We start from the raw sequence: 23,376 nt of genomic DNA, 5'->3' as shown, positions 1-23,376 counted from the left end.
CCTTCTTTTGACACCCACTGCACGCCCAACCTACCTGGAAAGGGGTCGCTCTTTGAACTGCCTTTCCCAAGGTTTCTTCCATTTTTTTCCCTACAAGGTTTTTTTGGGAGTTTTTCCTTGTCTTCTTAGAGAGTCAAAGCTGGGGGGCTGTCAAGAGGCAGGGCCTGTTAAAGCCCATTGCGGCACTTCCTGTGTGATTTTGGGCTATACAAAAAATAAACTGTATTGTATATGCGAGCAGGTAGAGGCAATGAAAGGGTGTGGGTGGTCTGAGTAGGTAATGGGATGGAATGCAGAAGTGGTAGACGTGACAAAGATTTCAAAGCAAGGCTGGGTGAAAACTGTGTTGGGCTATTTGGAAATGCTGTAATTACAAGAGATATCTGGGAGTTAGTGGTAATAACAGCTTAAGGGTGCACATGTGCTAAAGTGGCATTGATGTGATACTGATAATAAAGGATTTGGGTATGAATGCAATGGACTTGTTATAATTATGAAGACTTGGAAGACTATAGTAATGTTGAAGTTAGATTTTTGACAGCTATGGCTAGCTTTCGAGGCAACTCAGGTCTGAAGAAGGGGCCTGAGTTGCCACAAAAGCTTGCATATTGTAATCTTTTTATTTAGCCAATAAAAGGTGTTATTTTGTTTAACTTCTTACCACATCCATAATGGCTAACATAGTATAACACCCTAGTACTACAGACATTTAGGGATGACTTGAAGTGACATAGCTGATGGTGAGAAAAATATTTAACCTGATGCACACCTACAGAGCCAAGCCAATATGCCTTTCTTTCTCCAAATCAGTAAAACTGCATATAGTTTGTGCTTTTGCACTCACCTGGGAATTCACTGAATTAACTGAATAAAAACAGGGCAGCGTCAATGTACATGTACAGTAATATGACAGTTATCCTCAATAGGTAAGTAGGGAATCATAAGCAGCATGTAACAAATTACAGAGATTCAGATATCTGAGGATGACTAGCGCTTACTCTTCAGAAAAAGGAAACATGAATTCACATACAGTAGTGATGAGGTGGCAGGATGCCAACTAACAGTCAGCAATCGATCAGAGAGTGGGTACAATCACTGAGAAAGTTCTCTGCACAAACACACATGCTGTTTATTCTTTGTGCATCAGTATTTACATCAAATGAAGTAAACTGAGAGTCTGCTTTGAAATGCTACAGAGCCGCTTTTGCTGATTAATTAATTTCTACTTTTTCAAAGCATTCTGCTGACTACATCTGAATATTCATCCTGTCAGCTCAGCGCAGTCAAGAAAACCGTGGAACGAATACACTTCAGGAAGATCAGGCCTTAGAGCCAAGATACCTCCTGACTCTAATAGCAATATATTACTACAAGAACATTATGACGAGGCACTCCTTCAGGTTAAAAAAGCATGTCAACAGTGCTAATCAAAGATTTTGTGGCATATTGTTGTGTATATGTAATTTTATCACACATATAATAGTTAATGTTAAAGGTTTTGTCACCTGGAGGTAATAAACAGGACTGGTATTATGTGTGCACTTAACTAATTGCTTCAAACAAGAAAAAAAATGAGCCTACAGTATGGCATATGTATTAAAAAGTGTAGTATTTTGCTCATCATTAACAGAACATAATAAAAGTCTACATAAAAAAGTGTAACCTGGAGTAAAACAGACAAGGGGAAACTATTAAAGTATCTATCTATCTATCTATCTATCTATCTATCTATCTATCTATCTATCTATCTATCTATCTATCTATCTATCTATCTATCTATCTATCTATCTATCTATCTATCTATCTATCTATCTATCTATCTATCTATCTATCTATCTATCTATCTATCTATCTATCTATCAAAATGCCAACTAGATGCTGACTAGGATTTGAAACCAGGATGCTTTGGCTGTGAAGCAGAACTGTGAAACGCGCTTCAGAACGAAGATGTGGTTATTCAGAACTTACAGGTGTGTCACTAAAATCAGGTTGAGTGAAAGCAACACAGCACAAGGTTGTAAGACTGTTAACAACGCTCACTACCGACTGCCTTGGAAACATCCGTTGATTCAAAGAATCTATTTCATATCCTACCTTTTTCAATCTTTCACCTTTAATTGCTGTGTTAAACTAAGCAGTTTCAGGATTTTTCCATGTTCCCTTCTAGCTTTTGGAAGATGTGAGTAACTGAATTTAAACATCATGCTTATGCAAATGAGATAAGTTATACTTCTTAGAATGTACTAAAAAACAATTATCAGCCTGTGCATACTTTAAAAGACTTCAAAGAAGTAAGACTTTTATGTCATAAAAACAATAGTGGATAGTGTAAAAAGAAAAATCTATAGATTCCATAGAAGATTAAATGTACTGCACCTGTTCCACTTTGTTATAATTTATAGATAGAGCCAATCCACTATGTTCATATCAGAACAGCGAACGACTCAGCCTCTTTATACACTGCACAAATTCCCACCTATAGCCATCTTTAACTAAATAACACTGAGAGTCAGGAATAACATTTTCTTATCAAAACATTTGAAGTAAGAATATCACATAAAATGAAAATGTAACTTTCTCCACAAAATATTTAAAAAAGAATGCCAGCACAAACAAGGAAAATTACAGTAGCCTATTTTCATTTATTTATTTTAATCAAAGATGTGGTCCTCATTCAAAAGAAACTGAGTGTTCATTAATAAGACGTGACAGTGACAAAAAAAGTATGCCTCATAGGATGTCAGTCAAGAGATGACAAACATGTTTAAAAGGAATCAAACTTCTGTCTCTTCCCATCAGCCATTGGTCAAGAGACCTGTATTCTTGTCAGAAGGTCTTTCCCATATCAACATATTTCTTGTGCATGCACTACTTTGATTTTCCAGAAGCATTTACTTAACAGTATTGTTGCAAAAACTAATATGTATTGGATGTTGTGAGCACACGCCCAGGGAACAGAACATGTGGATTATGCGACACAAGTAACGTGACATTTGTTCAATAAGGTTTTTGCTGCAGTCCAGCGCTGGTCTCCATAGATGCCTATTCTATCAGAAAGTTTGCTATCTCCCATCTCTATGAAAATATGAGATTAAAAAATTTTCTTTTCTTTTGCTATCACTACAATTTACATTGAGTAAGTAACATACGAAAAAACACCATTTTTGTGTGGAAAATTCTTCTAAGCAGCCTAGAATTTGGAACATATTACTCATGAAAGGCTAAAATTCAACCAAAAATGCTATTTAGAATTTGTAATCAAAAGCCAAAACAAATTGTAACCTAACCGATCCTTTCCTTTGTTTGTGATTTTCTTAAGTTCTCAAATGAGATTCTGATAATTAAGAACAATACAAACTTGGCAAACATGAAATAAAACAAAATGGAATGTTAACTAATGAGTATGATACAAACTTCCCTATCCTGTTTATTAATGACAAGTAAGTTCTCTGATACCACATGCAAATAAGAATTTCAATGTACCCTGTACATGTGACACTAATGACCAGAATTTCAGCGTACCCTGTACATGTGACACTAATGACCAGAATTTCAGCGTACCCTGTACATGTGACACTAATGGCCCTATTAACTTATACTCAAGTCAAGTTTATTGTCATGTGTACACAGTACAATGAATTCTTACCTTCAGGTCTCATTAGAACAGTTGACAATCAAATAATACCAACAAAAGACACACACAAAAATACGTAGTAAAAGTGATGAAGACACAATAAAATAAAAATAAACAATAAAACAAAATTAACTTAAAAGAAACAGCTGGAAAGAATTTCAGAAAAATTACCAAAGCAGCCGTAAGAATCACACTGTGAACGTCTGGTCCAGAATTTATACCCAAGCTGGTTTTTGTTGTATAAAGAAAATTAAAATGACCCAGAGTAAGGGACTGAGAAAAAAATAATCCTCAGGTATTTTATGTATTTTTGTAAGCAAAAAAAAATTGCATTTATTTTAAATAGGACTGATTTTAAATGTATATATTACTATTGTCTTATTATTTCTGTGCTCTGTTTAGGTGCATATATGAATCTCTCCAGAATGATTCAGCTGTAGATAAAAGGTGGGTTGTATTTATGATGTGGTAAATATTAACTATATTAAACTAATACATCTCAGCCCTGCAGCTAATATTTATTTAAGAAATATTGATGACCAGCCACCCAGCAGTGCAATGCAACAGTTCCCTACAACAGGTTGTGTAGAGTAACTGGATTATAAAAGATGTATAAATAAATATGAATATTTTGACAAAAAAATTACCATAAACTAATAACCCATATGGGCAGCATGCTGTCACAAAATAATATCTTCAAAAGGGGAAAAAAATGTCCCCTAAAGCTCATTAGAATTGTTCAAAAAAGACTGGAAATAATCATTGTAATCATATATCACAGATGACCCTCTTTATCAAATCAGCATTGTCAGTGCGACTCTGCATCTCTTCATTTACGGAGACAGTTGAGAGTGACAAAGGTCAGCCTGCAAGACTGAATTCCTATTAGATCGTGCAAATGTGTAAGGAATAAGGAAATCCCCACCCGACAAATGCCATCCTCATCCTAAGCTGACTGACATCTCATTAAAAAGAACAGGCGAGTCCCAGTGAATTGTGAAGTTCAAATTCTCTTGGCATCACTCAGAGACTGACTGATCCACGCAAACAGACGTCTTTATCTTTTAACAACGCAAGGTTCAAAGCAATTCACCACATCACATTTCCCAGAATGGGCTGCACACTGCTTACTTGAATGTGTTTGAGGTTTTAAGCTTACCTACAAAAAATAAATAAAAATACCAGAAGGCACTAGTGGACAATTTTCTGGCTAAAGACAAAAAGTAGTATCTGTGAAAATTTGTTAAATTTTACAGAAAAAGTGACATAATTATAATGTACTTTAATGCATTTAGGAAAACAAATTTACTACAAAGACTGTTATAGCACTTATTATATAGTCCTATCATGGATCAGAAAAGTAATTAATTCACCACATAATAGGAAGAATCAACGCAATGAAGAGTACAGAACAGCAGCAGCAGAAACCTGCGTACATATTTCTTGCTATGAGCTCAGGACCAAATGAAGAAGACTGCTCCAGAATCACTGAATAAAAAAGGCTGGGGAAACTCCTTGAGTAGCCAAGTCTCATCAGCAAGGCCCCCCTTGATCTGGTGATGATTTGATGCGTAAACCTGAGGAGCTTTGTTCACTTCCAATGTATGGAAGCATTTCTCTTAATTCAACATTTACCTGTATGTGTATGGGTATGGATATGGGATATTAAAACATTTAAAAAGTAACAGTAAATAGGACCAGCATGCTACTGAAAGTAGTGGTATGGGAATCTCTATATCAAAGGTGTAAAAGTTGTTGGAAGACACCTAAAATACATCATTATGGGTTAAAGGAAATAGAAATGTGAAGAACCTCTGCCTCTGGCAATGGTGTCCAACATATGAATATAGGGCTAAGCAAAAGCGTGTCCCTGTCGGACTGACACCTGTTAAAACAAATGTGCAACGTAAGCTGGAGCCACCAGAGGGCAGCACTCTTCTTGAGTGTTTATTTGTGTTCATGAGGAGAAATGATCCCCAGTTGTAACAGATGGTTATATTTATTCACATCACACTATAACAGCAAACAAAAGTGATAACTACTTACCTTAAATATCAGAGTGAAGACCTGATACAACTTGAACTTGTGAAACACAAAGATGTCATAAATTGCCGAGATGGCCAGTACGGTTACTCCTTGCTCTTTCCAGAGCATGCTGCAAGCTGCAAAGACAAAGCTTCCAAATAGCCATGTCCAGCATCTGAAAGAGTGACTTCTTAGTAGGCAGTGATGCATGTAACAGAGCAAGGACATCAGGAAGAAGAGAGCCGCCCCTATGTCAGCTCTGCCCACAATCCCCGCCACAGCTTCAGTGTGTATTGGATGAGAAGCAAACAAGAGGCCTGCAATGAGGGTCCATGTACCTCCACCGAGAAGCAGCCGTGACAGCTTGGTGAACAGGCCCGTGACGGCACAGTGAAGCAGAACATTAATGAGATGGTAGCCCCAGGGGTCCATGCCCCCCAGATAGTAGTTAAGGCGGAAGGAGAGAGTACAGAGTGGGCGGTAGGACTTGTGGCTGCCGCTGTGAGTAAGCAAGGTTCCCCAGAAGTCATTGTAAAAAATGTGTGTCCATGGTGTCTCTGGAAGCAGGTCCTGATTGGTTTTGATTGCACGGCTGAGGAATAAAAAAGAGAGAGAAAAAAATTAAAAACTGTCTCACATCAGAAGAAAATAGTTACCATAGTTACATGTTACATTTTCCTCATAGAAACTTTAAAGAAAAGTTTTCGGTTTGATACAAATACATTTTTTAAAATGTCAGTCAAAAAGAAAAAATGTGCGTTATTCCTCTGTATTGCTTCACAGAATTCAATATACCAGAATCTAAGCATTTAATTTCATTCAGCTTGAACCTTCACTTCACACGTGTCACAAGAAAATCTCACGGCATTTCACTGAACAATAAATGCAACAGACAAAAAAGATGCCTTATTGTGCCCTTTACCAGTAAACCCATTTAATGTAAAAGATCCTTCTAATGTTTTTAACAGCTGTGACGTTCCCTTACTTGGCAGAAGGCCAGTGTAGTGGAAGGACAATGGAATGTCCCATGTGGGCAAAGAGACACCTAGTGAACTAGGTGGCAGTGCTCTGCTGGCATGCCCTCAATTTGGACTCTTACAGAGGTTCATGGGAGCTGTAGTCCAAAAGGACAGCCCTGTTGGGTGCCCCAGGGGACGCAGTTAAGAGGGCATCCCCGCTGTTTTATAGCTGCTCTGTCTGATGCAGAAGTGTTTCTGGGGTGCAACATTGTGGCACTGGATGTACTACTGGGTCTGACATAAAAGGAGCCCATCTGCCTCATTTGGAGAGTTGAAGTTGGAAGGAAGTGGACAAGGCTTGCAGAGGAAAGGTGGAAGGAGAGAAAAAGGAAGGACAGGATTGTGCTGTACTGCTGTACTACATTGATGGATTAAAGGCCAGAAGTCCACATGACCGTCATCATCAAGTTCTTCCATGTGAAGCCTGAACACCATGAGGACTGATTGAGGTCATTTATGTTAGGTAGAATGCCTAGAGAAGGATGGGCGGTCTTGTGGCCTCAGAACCCCTGCAGATTTTATTTTTTGTTTTTCTCCAGCCATCTGGAGTTTTTTTTTTTTTTTTTTTCTGTCCTCCCTGGCCATTGGACCTTACTTTTATTCTATGCTAATTAGTATTGCCTAATTTTATTTTTTATATTGTCTTTTTTCTCTTTCTTCATCCTGTAAAGCACTTTGAGCTACATCATTTGTATGAAAATGTACTATATCCTCTTTAATAAAATCCCTGTGTGCATCCATGTGTCCGTGTGTGTGTGTCTTCTGGTGAAGTACGCATGCGCGGGGCACGGTGCGATGCTTCAAAGGCCGCCTGACGCGTCACACAAGACAGAGAGGGCGGTACCTATAAAATATCGTGCGGCCGATCCAATCGGATTTCGGTAAATAAGGTAAGACCTAAAACATAACGCACGATAAATCCAATTGGGTACTGAGATGCAAAGACCAGCTTCCCCAAAGAGGTGGGATTAGTGTTTGTTGTTGTGCAAGTGTTCACTCTGAGGATGTCAGATTTGCGATTAACAAACTTGGCCCGGTAAAGTGTAAAGTGTTTTCCTAAATATACGAATTTTCATGATATTACAATAGGATGACTTTAAAAAGTAGATGTATTTTCGCGCACATAAAATCCGTTGCTGGGGAGACGCCATACATACAATAATCAGCTGCACGCCAGCACAGATTAAAATACTTGCTGGAGAGACGTATTACTGTGAGAGAAAATTAAAGGCACACAATACAGTGACGCATATTACAGCCACATACAAGCCAGTATTACTGTAACAGAAAATAGACAGTCCTTTGACATTTAATATAGACTGTTCCTACTAATGTTTATGCACTACTATTCTAGCGCCCGTTATTGTAACGGGCTTAATGTCTAGTAAATAAATATTGTTGTTGCTGTTGTTGTTTAAAAGAAGCCTGTCAAGGTACTATGTCAAATAAAAGAACTTTTAAGGAACTGTGTGTTGAAGGCTTTGTCTGGGGTTTGGGGCTCTGGTATGTCTCCTAGTAGCCACATGATATATGATTAATAGAGCCTCACAAGAAAACAGTGACGAAAACAAGTGTAATACATGTACGGAAAATCCATCCAGGTGTAGTCCCTAACACCCTAGTCATCCATTTTGATTTTATAAGACCTCTACTTTCATTAAAGCTGAACAGTTTTTGTCATTGCATTGTAGGTTTATTTGTACAGCGTTCTCCAAACTGGTAGCTTCAACCATTTAATTACAGTAGACCCCCACAAAGTCATGGTTCAGAGTTCGCGGCCTCAGTCATTCTCGGATTTTTCCTTAGAACCTAATTAATAATTGTTAGCGGAAACCACAAATATCCTCCCCGATTTTTATGGCTTTTTTTGTGGCAATACTGTACTGTACAGAGAACAAGAAGCAGCTGTAGAGAAAACCATGACTTGGGATGGTGAAAGCAGCCAATAGAATTTGAAACTGCAACTCCCAGCAGTGGCTCTGATTGGTCTTCTGCTGAGGGTGCTGGGGCTGTTGAGGTCAAAGGATGTCAGTGCGGCTTTTAAAAAGGGGGCCGGTGACCAAAAGCAAAAAAAAAAAAAAAGTTTTTGTAATTTGTGTTTCAAGTTCCTGTCTGTCTGCCTTCTGTTGGGTTACCTGTACTTATTCATTTTGTCCTGGATCGTTTCGTGCGTCTGGATTGTCTGCCTGTGTACATGAGGACTGTAAGTGGATTCATGGCCATCCTGCAAAGAAAGGAGCGTTCCTGAACCCGTCCACCCATCTTCACCATTTCAGGAACTACCAGTAGGACTATCTGTACATTCCCATTCAACGTGCGGATCTCTGGACTATCTATTTTCATCATTACATTTCATCCGTTGTCGTTTTTCATGAACTTTTTCATGATTTACTGTGTGTGTTTTGTTTGTGCTTTGTTGTATTTAATGTGTAATCGCTGTAAGGGGAATAGGGGTGGTATTGTTGTTTTCTTATTTCATTTGTTTGCATTACATTCTTTATTTGCAGTTTGATTACTGGTTTGCTTTGTTTTTGTCTCTGTTTGTGAGTGCGCGCGTCGGGTCAAAGCTGGAATCTCCACCATAAAAATAAATAAATCACCGTCTTCTCAATTGCGGCTTCTCGCACGACACTACACTTACTTAAAAGCCTGAACCGTACCTGTCCTTTTTGGCTGATTGCTTTGTTTCTCTCTCCTCCCCCAGACATTCTCCTATGATGCTTGTCTATTGTTTAATCGTTAACTAACTGCACGCTGAGCACCTTTAACTTCTGAAAGAGACATGTTTGTTTGAAGTGTTTGAATAAAGTTCAGGTCTCTACAATCTCCTGTGTTTGTGTGCAATTCTGTGACCCAAGCTGCACTAAGACTAACCTGCAAGCATCAGCGCTTACCTCTGTCTGCTTGCATGCAGCCAGTTTAAGTGCAGTTGGCTCAATGATTTATATCCATGGCGTCAGTTGCACTTTGTACATATTGTTCCAGTAGTTTTTTAAATACTTTTTACAGTTCATTAGCCATGTGTAAAATGATCAGTGTTGCAGTAATAGTGATGCTCTTTGCATGAAAAAAAATATGTTCCATTAAAATTTCACTTTTTCTTTGTTAATTGTGACGTTTACTTAAAGTGCAGCAAAAAAGTATTTGGCATTCAGGGATGCATTAACCCCAAGTATGTGGCAGTTTAACGGTTAAAGCCCCAAGATGCCGCCGAAAAGAGCTGCACCGTCTAAAGCTTCTGGCAATGAAAACGTGCTTACATGAATTACAGTACATATAGCGGTAACATTGGTATTTTACATTCTAGCACTGCGGGAGACATAGCAGTACAGTATACAAGTTTACCTTTACACTCTTTATTTTTAGGTAATGTATTAAGCTGAGTTTGAAATTAAATTAAAGTGTTTTGGGGGCATATTTAGGGTTTAAACTATGAAAATAGGCATTTTTTTAACCACATCCAATATTCAGTTTTTCACAATTTGCGGGTGCTCTAGGAACGTAACCCCTGCAAATTTTTGGGGTGTACTGTATATATATATATATATATATACAGTGATCCCTCACAATATCGCGCTTCGCCTTTCGTGGCTTCACTCTATCGCGGATTTTATATGTAAGCATATTTAAATATATATCGCAGATTTTTTGCTGGTTCGCGGATTTCTGAGGACAATGGGTCTTTTAATTTCTGGTACATGCTTCCTCAGTTGGTTTGCCCAGTTGATTTCATACAAGGGACGCTATTGGCAGATGGCTGAGAAGCTACCCAACTTACTTTTCTCTTTCTCTCTCTTGCGCTTTCTCTGATCCTGACGTAGGGGGTGTGAGCAGGGGGGCTGTTCGCACACCTAGACGATACGGACGCTCGTCTAAAAATGCTGAAAGATTATCTTCACGTTGCTACCTTCTGTGTGCAGCTGCTTAGTGAAGCTTCGCATACTTAAAAGCTCGAAGGGCACGTATTGATTTTTGCATGTTTGTTTTTCTCTGTCTCTCTCTATCTCTCTCTCTCTTTGCTCCTGATGGAGGGGGTGTGAGCTGCCGCCTTCAACAGCTTTGTGCCGCGGTGCTTCGCATACAGCCCTATTGATATGTTTGCTTTCTCTGTCTTTATGACAGTCTCTGCTCCTGACAAGCACTCCTTTGAAGAGGAAGCTATGTTTGCATTCTTTTAATTGTGAGACAGAACTGTCATCTCTGTCTTGTCATGGAGCACAGTTTAAACTTTTGAAAAAGAGACAAATGTTTGTTTGCAGTGTTTGAATAACGTTCCTGTCTCTCTACAACCTCCTGTGTTTCTGCGCAAATCTGTGACCCAAGCATGACAATATAAAAATAACCATATAAACATATGGTTTCTACTTCGCGGATTTTCTTATTTCGCGGGTGGCTCTGGAACGCAACCCCTGCAATGGAGGAGGGATTACTGTATATATATATCTTGTATATAAACATCTACGTGTGGAAGTGTGTGTGTCTGTCCATCCCGGAAGTCCACCTCCGAGGATACGCAAGCGAGGCCAGCACGTCAGCAAAATGAAACCTCCACAGAAAGTCATTCGCTTAGCTGCTAATACAGAAGTGAGGGGAGCACATCAGCAAAACAATATCCCTTTTACTTTTCCTCCCACTGCTAATAAAGAAGCAAGGGGAGGACATTGGCAAAATGAAACCACCGAAGAGAGACAAAGTCGCTTAGCGGCTATTACACAAGCGATGCGAGCATGTCAGCAATACAAATCCTCCTAGGAGAGAGATGCCCAGAGTAATTCCTTTCAATTACCTGTCATCTGTACATTTGAAATTTTTTTCTGAAGATTGCAATAGTTTCTAGGACCCCGGACTTTTTACAGCACGGGCTTACACAGCTAGTATACAGTATATACCTGTATATACTAGTATATATATATATATATATATATATATATATATATATATATATATATATATATATATATGTATATATGTATATATATATATGTATATATGTATATATATATATATATATATATATATATATATATATATATATATATATATATATATATATATATGGAAAACTGTTTAATAAATTAAAGTAAATCTGTTTATGAGCTTTTAATTGGGTACCTGCAAACCAAATTGTAACATTATTACATAACTTAACACTCTCAAAACCACTCCAATCTAGGATCACAGAAGGCCAGAGAGCCTATCTGTGGTGAATGTGGTGCAATTCAGGAGCTAACCCTTGATGGGGCTCCACTCTATTGCAGAACCTATATTCAATTATGCGCTATATAATTAGTACAAATCTTTTAAGATAAAAAGAAAATCACTTAGTATGTACAAACAGAAAGGCCGGCATACAATTGCTTAGGATAGTCTGTAAATTCTGTGCATGTTCAGATGAAAAATACATTTAATTACCTCCAATCTGTAAAACAATTTAGAGTATAGATTAACTAATTATTAAATTAGAAGCCTACACCATGAAATCCACCTCTATAACAGTCTGATATGATTGTTCCATTTTCTCAACTTAGGGCTGCAAGTGCACAATTGCATTTAGACAGCTGCTGCCTTATGGTGATCTTTAGCTATGAGATGAAGAAATGGGAAATAAGTTTGCTTTCAGGAGCTGATTTATCATTTCCAGAGTCTGAAAAATAATGCTTAAATAATAAGGCAATTATGCTGACAACAATCAAATCGATAAATCTGTCCATTTTCTTTACCTATTTGGCCTAATAAAGGATCAAAGGAATCTCAGCAGCTCCATACTATAAAAATATCTTACAGCATTATCATACTGACTTTCATTTCATTATTGTGATATATGGAAAATCTAGTTATATCAAGAAAGTAAAATACCCAAAGTAAATAAAAACAAACAGAAAAAGAAACTAATTAATATGGCTCTCCAAGGGTTGATCAAGCAGCTGGATATGTAAAATCAGCAAGCTATTGAAAGTAATAATTTTTTAAGTGTATGAACCCCAGCAGAGATTCTACACAGCTATTTATCTTAGGAAGAGATGTCATACATTTTAACAGCAATGCCAAATGGATCTGTTCATCATCAGATAATGTGTTATTAGCAAGTGAAAACCATTTAGCGAGCACCAGGCTGCACAAATTTATTCTGAACAATTAGTTGCAGCTGAATGAACACACGACCTGTTTGGTTAAGTGGAAACCCTCTGGGAGTTTGAGACTGGACACACTGTGAAATGCTGGGATTCATCCTGAGCTCACACAAAGCAGTGCACACCTTTCCATCTTTCGTAACAAATTTTTCAGTTGTGTTAAGTTCAAAACAGTTAAGAAAGATGGCTTTTCAGTGCCAGTAGTTGTCGTCCACTAATCCTCCTCATTCCATTTTGTGAATGCTCTAAGTAATGTTATAAAATGCAGTTTTTTGGGGTGATTCATCATCTTCCATGCAGAGGGGAGTATATAAAATATACAGTGGTGTGAAAAACTATTTGCCCCCTTCCTGATTTCTTATTCTTTTGCATGTTTGTCACACAAAATGTTTCTGATCATCAAACACATTTAACCATTAGTCAAATATAACACAAGTAAACACAAAATGCAGTTTTTAAATGATGGTTTTTATTATTTAGGGAGAAAAAAAATCCAAACCTACATGGCCCTGTGTGAAAAAGTAATTGCCCCCTTGTTAAAAAATAACCTAACTGTGGTGTATCACACCTGAGTTCAATTTCTGTAGCCACCCCCAGGCCTGATTACTGCCACACCTGTTTCAATCAAGAAATCACTTAAATAGGAGCTGCCTGACACAGAGAAGTAGACCAAAAGCACCTCAAAAGCTAGACATCATGCCAAGATCCAAAGAAATTCAGGAACAAATGAGAACAGAAGTAATTGAGATCTATCAGTCTGGTAACGGTTATAAAGCCATTTCTAAAGCTTTGGGACTCCAGCGAACCACAGTGAGAGCCATTATCCACAAATGGCAAAAACATGGAACAGTGGTGAACCTTCCCAGGAGTGGCCGGCCGACCAAAATTACCCCAAGAGCGCAGAGACGACTCATCCGAGAGGTCACAAAAGACCCCAGGACAACGTCTAAAGAACTGCAGGCCTCACTTGCCTCAATTAAGGTCAGTGTTCACGACTCCACCATAAGAAAGAGACTGGGCAAAAACGGCCTGCATGGCAGATGTCCAAGACGCAAACCACTGTTAAGCAAAAAGAACATTAGGGCTCGTCTCAATTTTGCTAAGAAACATCTCAATGATTGCCAAGACTTTTGGGAAAATACCTTGTGGGCTGATGAGACAAAAGTTGAACTTTTTGGAAGGCAAATGTCCCGTTACATCTGGCGTAAAAGGAACACAGCATTTCAGAAAAAGAACATCATACCAACAGTAAAATATGGTGGTGGTAGTGTGATGGTCTGGGGTTGTTTTGCTGCTTCAGGACCTGGAAGGCTTGCTGTGATAGATGGAACCATGAATTCTACTGTCTACCAAAAAATCCTGAAGGAGAATGTCCGGCCATCTGTTCGTCAACTCAAGCTGAAGCGATCTTGGGTGCTGCAACAGGACAATGACCCAAAACACACCAGCAAATCCACCTCTGAATGGCTGAAGAAAAACAAAATGAAGACTTTGGAGTGGCCTAGTCAAAGTCCTGACCTGAATCCAATTGAGATGCTATGGCATGACCTTAAAAAGGCGGTTCATGCTAGAAAACCCTCAAATAAAGCTGAATTACAACAATTTTGCAAAGATGAGTGGGCCAAAATTCCTCCAGAGCGCTGTAAAAGACTCATTGCAAGTTATCGCAAACACTTGATTGCAGTTATTGCTGCTAAGGGTGGCCCAACCAGTTATTAGGTTCAGGGGGCAATTACTTTTTCACACAGGGCCATGTAGGTTTGGATTTTTTTTTCTCCCTAAATAATAAAAACCACCATTTACAAACTGCATTTTGTGTTTATATGTGTTATATTTGACTAATGGTTAAATGTGTTTGATGATCAGAAACATTTTGTGTGACAAACATGCAAAAGAATAAGAAATCAGGAAGGGGGCAAATAGTTTTTCACACCACTGTAGATTATTTGTTAATGCTTTGTCCTGTGATGGCCGGGTGTCTAACTCATGGTTGTGTCTTGCCTTGTGCCTAGCGCTGCTGGGGTTGGAAAAAATTATGTTATAAGATATCATGTTTATACCTTTTCCAGATACACTAAAAGTCCTTTCTTCTGCCTTTATCCCTACAGTGTCACTGTTAGCCACTAGATACAGATGGATGCCCAACCAGTAGCTCCTCCAGTTTTAATGTCCCTGAACTCACTACATTCAATTTTAAAAACCTACTTTTTATAGGATACTCCTGATTATCAGGGACCACCGAATAGCACTGCATCAAGCATTACTTAAAAGTATGAGATATACAGGCCTTGTTAACCTATTGCAGAAGAAGAAGAATTACTATTATAATTATTAATATGAGTATTATTAATAAAAATTAAAATAAAAATTTGCCACAAGTTGACTTGCAGAGTACACTCTTGAGTTTAAGCAAGCATTTAACTGTGCAGCCTAAATGTGTAAGCTGATCCCTTCAAAGCACCAAAAATCTGCAGTTTCAGATAGGATTGCTGGTACTGTGGGAATTCTGCCCTCACTGCTCTTTGCACTTTGGCATTCAACCTTTTCCTTAGGTTACCAGTTAGGTAATGCAGGAAAGCATATCAGAGAAAAGGACAAAGGCGTATCTGTGTGAAAATAAGGTAAAACTAACTGCACAGAGAAAGTATTATTTCTTAACAAAGAGATCAAGCCGAATTTAAATTTCTTACTGTACTCCCAGGAGAACCTCCTGCAATTATGAAAGTGATCATTATTGAAACCCTAAAAGAGCAAGTTTTCCTCCAGCCATTTTAGATCTGCAAACGAGTACTGTATTATTACCAGAGTTTCAAACATCTCTCAAACTATAAGGTAATGCAGTTTGATTCCAGACGTTGAACACATGCGGTTGGCTTGCATACTTATAGTAGCTCAATGATGATGAGGCCAAGGAGCTGGCACAAATTCAAAGCTCTAAATTCTTCCTCTGAGCAGCACAGTGGCCATGAGCATCTGTACAGATGAAGTACATTCATCCATCCATCCATCCACTTTTCGCCCATTAATTCAGTTCAGCGCCACTAACTAGTGCCTACCCTTGAAATACTGGGCATTAGTAAATGACCAGTCCTAGACATGGCACCAGTCCATTTCAGGGTATCATCACACATGCACCCTCTCACTCAAACTGGGCTGAATTAGAAGCTGCCAATTAACGTAACCTGTTTTTTTTTTAATCTTTGGGTCTTGAGAACCCCTGGTTGCCTGTAGCCATGGGTGTCTTCCATATCCAGGGACATCAATAGTCATAGCTGCGATGGACTAGACTCTAGTCACTAGAGTGAAGGTGCAAAAAGTACAAAGTGAGTTTATTCACACATCGAACTGTGTCCAATAAGTGTGAAATTAAAGTGATGAACTGAAGTCCAATGCATTCAATAAATAATCATCCATAAAAAAGTGCAATGCCTGAAGATAAACCCCAGTAATTAAATCTAATAAAAACTTAAAATCAAGGGTAACATTTAAAGTCATAACTGGCTCCTTCTCATTCACTCTCTCTGATTCCCTGTGCCTCTCTGTTTTTTGTCTCCTTCTGCCTCCTGTCCAACTGGTACCTTCTGAGCCTTGCTATCATTTCTTGACACCACCGTTGGCATCTGAGGGTCACTCAAGCCCATTATCACTCCTGGAGTACCATTCTCCTTGCTCTACCAAGAGGAATCCCCAACCATCTTCCCTCCTCTTGATTGTACTGCCCGATTCTGCTCACTTTTACTCTTTATCCTCCTCGATTTTACTTCATCCACTTTCTGTTTTACTCAAACTTTTTATGCACTTTGTGAGTACAGGTGCACTAAATGACCCATGGAGCCCCATTGAGAGATGGCTGAGCTGATCTGTCTTCTGTACGTGAATGCCTAATCAATCCATTCACCCTTTAAATGCTCAACGGTTGCTCGTCACTATTGCGCATACCCACACTCACAAAGTTTGACCCTCACTATTATATACCACGGACCCCCTGATTCATCACAGGGATGCTGAAGGGAAAGCCATACATTAATGCATTGCTACAATCTGAAAACTAAAACACATAATGCCCATCAAAAAGACATCACAAACTGGGCAGATCATTTTAGTTATTCTATTAAAATATGATGTCACAGGCAGAACAGAAGCAATGATATTAAAAGGGAAAACAAGAATAATGTGCTTAACTGGTTTAAGAAAAGGGAGCTCAAACCTAAAGCAACAGTGGCTGGAGAGAAGTGAGGCATGAAGAAGACTTAAACATGTCTTTAAGATCAGCAAGATGATGATTACATACGCAAAGGTACGTAAAAAATATCTACACAGCAGGCAAATTTAGTTCCACTATTGAATACCGTTGATCCAAGCCCTGTTATCATTTACTGTCTCATGATAATTTGTATTTTAAATTTCTACTATTACAGTTTGGCTAATCTAAGAATTCCATTTTGACTGTAATAGGGAGGGAGCTTTCCAATTGCTATCTTCAGAAGTTTCAATTTCAGATATCAGTAATTACATTTTGACTACTCAAAATCCAAATACGAGAGTCACAATTAGATTTCGAGATATCTTTAATGTATTTAAATTAAAGATCCACAATCTACAGTACCAATTCAATTAGTCAGAAAGTAACTGATGACAGCTCCAATTATATTTTAACTGGTCAAAATGTGATTACAGATATTCATCCTGAAATTTGACTGGTCAAAATGTACTTACAGATATCATTATTTAAAAGTTTCAGAGACATCAATAGGAAAGAAAAAGACTCTTTCTTTGATTAGTCAAAATAGAATTATAGCTATCTTCAAATCGATTAGGAGGAGTCTGAAATATATGGAAGATATGTAGAATTTAGAATAGTTTAGATTGTACTTTAGTATATATATCTAAAGTGTAACACTAATTTTTATAGAATGAAATCAATCCTTACGACGCTGGAATTGATTAAACAGGTTTGATAATGGATGGATGGAGAATAATTATGACTTGTCAAAGGAATGTTTTCAATGTTAAAATAATTTGCCACTGATCCAAAAGATGATTCAGAATAAAATATCCAAGGAAAGCTGCCACAAGATATTTTACTATTGCATGGCAAAGTGTATCACAACCTTGCTGTCTGAGTCTAGGAACACTTCAGCTGTGATGCTTTGAAATACTACATCATTCACTATAACGTCCTTATGCTGCTTTATCAGATTATTATTTATTTGCAGACCAGAAACATCTGTTATGAGCATATCTTTCTGCCAGTAATCTTGAGCTGAAGGCAGTGGAGCACACATAATGGTATACAAAAAGTTGCATCAACTGTGGAATGAATGTCATGAAAAACATGTAGTCTACATTGAAAAATTGCCCTCTGTGTTGCTGTATTGTTCATTTGAATGAAAATATCAGGTTTGAATTGTTCATTTTCATGTTTCTATCCATTCATTTTTCTGAAAATGTTTGTTTCGTTAAAGGGCTAAGAAGGGGCAGAGACTACTCTAGCAACAGTGAGTACAAGGCAGGAGGTAAGACAAGAGTTCATCATTTGAGTACAGCTAAAATGGTACCAACCAAGGCAGTACTGTATCGATTCAACAGTTAATTTAACACAAGCGTCTTTGAAGTAAGAGAGTAAACTAGAAGACGCAGAGAAGAATGATGGGGCTGTGGCTAGCAAAGGCAATGTCCACATACATTTCCACCAGGTGAAGAATCAAACCCAGGGTTAGGGTTAGTGCTGATAAACTAGCACCTCTTTTAGCCACAAATTCATGTCCGTTAAACCAGCCTTTTCACTTGGCGCATTATACTGCTGGGTAGACTGTGCCCACAGAAGGGTATACATGGTCAGGAATAACACTTTGGTATACGACATCCTTTAAATAAAGTTCAGATGGTATTAAGATGCATAATGTCTGCCAAAAGAACACTGCCACCATTAACCTTCTACCACCTGCCTATACTGAATGGATCTATGATCTCATGCAATTTTGGCCAAATTATCATCATACCATCCGCATATTGTAGTAAAATTAAAATTTGTCTGACCATGCAACATTTTCTCAATATTTAATCATCAATTTCCTGATCAACTGCCCATTTTAGTCTCATCTTCTTGCTACTAGCTGAAAGCAGTAGAACCCGTCACGGACTACCACTGTAGCCCAATCTCCTTCAAGGTCTGATATGCTGTATTTTCAGAGAAGCTCTTTTGCACACCACTGTTGTAAGGAAATGTCATCTGAGTGTTTGTAGCCTTTCTGTTAGCTTGAACAAGGCTGACTGTTCTGCATTGACATCTCTCATTTCCATCTTAAATACTGATTGCTGGACATCTAAGCTACCATTTTTAACTCCAAAGGAGATTACTGAACCATAATGTCTTGTTGAGATCACACTTGCTCAATACAAAGTTTGGTAGAACAACTACTAAACCTCCTGACAATGTCTGAATGCACTAATTACATTAGCAAGCCAGGAATATGTGAGGAAGTGTCCAAATATTCATACATAAAGTCATGGATGTGACCAGCAAAGAGACAAACAGACTTTAAGAGGGATTAAATTAGAAAAGGCAAAGGAGATGGCTCAGTGAATATGTCAGAAGTTAGATGAACTGTTAGTTTCCTCTTCAACAATAATTCAGATGAAGAACATCATGACAAAAAGTCATGACAATTGTCTCTCTTAAAAGAACCTTGAAAAGGAATATTGTCCTCTGCTGTAACTAACCATATACTCATTGAGAGAAGAAAAGTCTCTCAGAAAACTAGATGACTACAAAGTGGTGTAGTGTTCCAGTAAAACTAAGAAGTATACATATGGTATACGGTATATAAATATGGGTTGGCTGGCCTCCTCGCCAGGATGGAAGGTGTCTTACATGGCTGGGAGGCACTTTTAATGGAAGCATCCCGACAAAGTTGGTTAGTGGTACCTTTCCTGGTTGGGAGACCACTATATTGAATGGACAGGGGAAACTGCTTCCTAGGGCTATGTGCTTCCTCAGTACACTGGATGGTGACATCCCTCTGGCGTGCATCCCATTTGGACACCCACAAGGCTGTATGGGAGTTGTAGTTTTGGTGGGAAGCCCTATTGTGGTCCTAAGGTGCCACTAAGGGAAGCTGCAGGAGGCAGACTCTCCTATCACAGGAAGACTCGGACCCGGAAGTGCATCCTAGGTGCAATGTGATAGCATCGGAAGTACTCCCGGGTCCAGTATAAAGAAAGCTGCTCCACTTCACCTTGGGAGTCAAAGTCGGGAGAGTAGTTGGATGAAGCTCACCTGGGTGGAGAAGAGAGGGGAAGGATCATATTGCTGGAAATATGGAAAACATTAGGCAATTTGTGGCAATAAATCTCTTTATTGGAATCTGAAACTTTGTCTGAGCTGTTATGTCTAGGGTTGGGGTGCTGCAATGCCCCCTAGTGGTTCACTATATATATATATATATATATATATATATATATATATATATATATATATATATATATTCATGACATTCGTAGTCTGAATCACAATCTGATTGTATGGGTGGTTACCTACCAGGTAACGCTTGTGGTTGGTCTGCAAGTCGGCAAACATCCGCCACGGTGTCCTCTTCAGTTGCGGGAAGCAGATGAGGTTCAATCCCCGAAATGGGGTGCAGTGAGTGTGTACGCCTGACAAGCCCAGAATTAGGGCGAAACACGTGTCGCGTACTCTTTGCATTATTTGACAGTAAACTATGCAATATATATATATATATATATATATACCCTAAGTTCTTGTCTATAAGCCGCGGCTTATCTAAGGAAAAAAGTTGTGAAAATGAAAAAATAGAATATCGGCTTATACATAAGTCCGGCTTATACATCCATCGCGGGGGTTGCGTTCCAGAGCCACCCGCGAAATAAGAAAATCCGCAAAGTAGAAACCATGTGTTTATATGGTTATTTTTATATTGTCATGCTTGGGTCACAGATTTGCGCAGAAACACAGGAGGTTGTAGAGAGACAGGAACGTTATTCAAACACTGCAAACAAACATTTGTCTCTTTTTCAAAAGTTTAAACTGTGCTCCATGACAAGACAGAGATGACAGTTCCGTCTCACAATTAAAAGAATGCAAACATATCTTCCTCTTCAAAGGAGTGAAGCAAACAAATCAATATGTCTGTTTGGCTTTTAAGTATGCGAAGCACCGCGGCACAAAGCTGTTGAAGGCGGCAGCTCACACCCCCTCCGTCAGGAGCAGGAAGAGGGAGAGAGACAGAGTTTGTTTTTCAGTCAAAAATCAATACGTGCCCTTCGAGCTTTTAAGTATGCGAAGCACTGTGCAGCATGTCTTTTCAGGAATCAGCTTTACAAAAGATAGCAACGTGAAGATAATCTTTCAGCATTTTTAGACGAGCGTCCGTATCGTCTAGGTGTGCAAACAGCCCCCCTGCTCAATCCCCATACGTCAGGATCACAGATAGTCAGCGCAAGAGAGACAGAGAAAAGTAAGTTGGGTAGCTTCTCAGCCATCTGCCAATAGCGTCCCTTGTATGAAATCAACTGGGCAAACCAACTGAGGAAGCATGTACCAGAAATTAAAAGACCCATTGTCCGCAGAAACCCATGAACCAGCAAAAAATCTGCGATATATATTTAAATATGCTTACATATAAAATCACAATTTAAATGACCGCTACGCGCGCGTGTTGACTCGGCGACGCCCAGAGCAGAAAGAACGCGCTCCGGCCGCTCCAACCGCGCCATGCGGGGAGTGAGAGAGACGCCAATATCTCACACTCTCTCCCCCCTTAAAGAAATTAAATGGGTGCGAGTGAGACCACTGACCTCCCTCCCTTCTATTAGTTATAGGTTATAGTACGTTCGGCTTATCCATGAGTCCGGCTTATCTATGATACGATTTTATTTTAAAAATTCGTATGATTTTTTGGTCTCCGGCTTATACATGAGTCCGGCTTATAGACAAGAACCTAGGGTATATATATATATATATATATATATATATACACACACACATACAGTGCATCCGGAAAGTATTCACAGCGCATCACTTTTTCCACATTTTGTTATGTTACACCCTTATTCCAAAATGGATTAAATAAATTTTTTTCCTCAGAATTCTACACACAACACCCCATAATGACAACGTGAAAAAAGTTTACTTGAGATTTTTGCAAATTTATTATAAATAAAAAAACTGACAAATCACATGTACATAAGTATTCACAGCCTTTGCTCAATACTTTGTCGATGCACCTTTGGCAGCAATTACAGCCTCAAGTCTTTTTGAATATGATGCCACAAGCTTGGCACACCTATCCTTGGCCAGTTTCGCCCATTCCTCTTTGCAGCACCTCTCAAGCTCCATCAGGTTGGATGGGAAGTGTCAGTGCACTGTCATTTTAAGATCTCTCCAGAGATGTTCAATCGGATTCAAGTCTGGGCTGTGGCTGGGCCACTCAAGGACATTCACAGAGTTGTCCTGAAGCCACTCCTTTGATATCTTGGCTGTGTGCTTAGGGTCATTGTCCTGCTGAAAGATGAACTGTTACCCCAGTCTGAGGTCAAGAGTGCTCTGGAGCAGGTTTTCATCCAGGATGTCTCTGTACATTGCTGCAGCCATCTTTCCCTTTATCCTGACTAGTCTCTCAGTCCCTGCCGCTGAAAAACCATCCCCACAGCATGATGCTGCCACCACCATGCTTCACTGTAGGAATGGTATTGGCCTGGTGATGAGCGGTGCCTGGTTTTCTCCAAACGTGACGCCTGGCATTCACACCTAAGAGTTCAATCTTTGTCTCATCAGACCACAGAATTTTCTTTCTCATGGTCCGAGAGTCCTTCAGATGCCTTTTGGCAAACTCCAGGCGGGCTGCCATGTACCTTTTACTAAGGAGTGGCTTCCTACTGGCCACTCTACCATACAAGCCTGATTGGTGGATTGCTGCAGAGATTGTTGTCTTTCTGGAAGGTTCTCTTCTCTCCACAGAGGACCTCTGGAGCTCTGACAGAGTGACAATCGGGTTCTTGGTCACCTCCCTGACTAAGGTCCTTCTCCCCCGATCGCTCAGTTTAGATGGCCGGCCAGCTCTAGGAAGAGTCCTGGTGGTTTCGAACTTCTTCAACTTACGGATGATGGAGGCCACTGTGCTCATTGGGACCTTCAAAGCAGCAGAAATTTTTCTGTAACCTTCTCCAGATTTGTGTCTCGTAACAATCCTGTCTCGGAGGTCTACAGACAATTCCTTTGACTTCATGCTTGGTTTGTGCTCTGACATGAACTGTCAACTGTGGGACCTTATATAGACAGGTGCGTGTCTTTCCAAATCATGTCCAATCAACTGAGTTTACCACAGGTGGACTCCAATTAAGCTGCAGAAACATCTCAAAGATGATCAGGGGAAACAGGATGTACCTGAGCTCAATTTCGAGCTTCACGGCAAAGGCTGTGAATACTTATGCACATGTGCTTTCTCAATTTTTTTATTTTTAATAAATTTGCAAAAATCTCAAGTAAACTTTTTTCACGTTGTCATTATGGGGTGTTGTGTGTAGAATTCTGAGGAAAAAAATGAAT

The 23,376-nt window shown here is 39.1% G+C and overlaps 1 protein-coding gene across 1 annotated transcript in view; it reads right to left on the bottom strand.

Moving 5' to 3' along the window:
* Positions 1–23,376, bottom strand: part of tmtc2a (transmembrane O-mannosyltransferase targeting cadherins 2a) — a 518,416-nt gene that overhangs the window by 246,118 nt on the left and 248,922 nt on the right. The window contains exon 2 of the mRNA XM_028817226.2: positions 5,681–6,251. Within this exon, the coding sequence (XP_028673059.1) occupies positions 5,681–6,251 (571 nt within the window). The remainder of the gene's footprint in view (positions 1–5,680; positions 6,252–23,376) is intronic.

Source organism: Erpetoichthys calabaricus, chromosome 1, assembly GCF_900747795.2.
Source record: "Erpetoichthys calabaricus chromosome 1, fErpCal1.3, whole genome shotgun sequence".
Classification (NCBI taxonomy): domain Eukaryota; kingdom Metazoa; phylum Chordata; class Cladistia; order Polypteriformes; family Polypteridae; genus Erpetoichthys; species Erpetoichthys calabaricus.
This window is presented reverse-complemented; position numbering and strand designations above follow the sequence as displayed.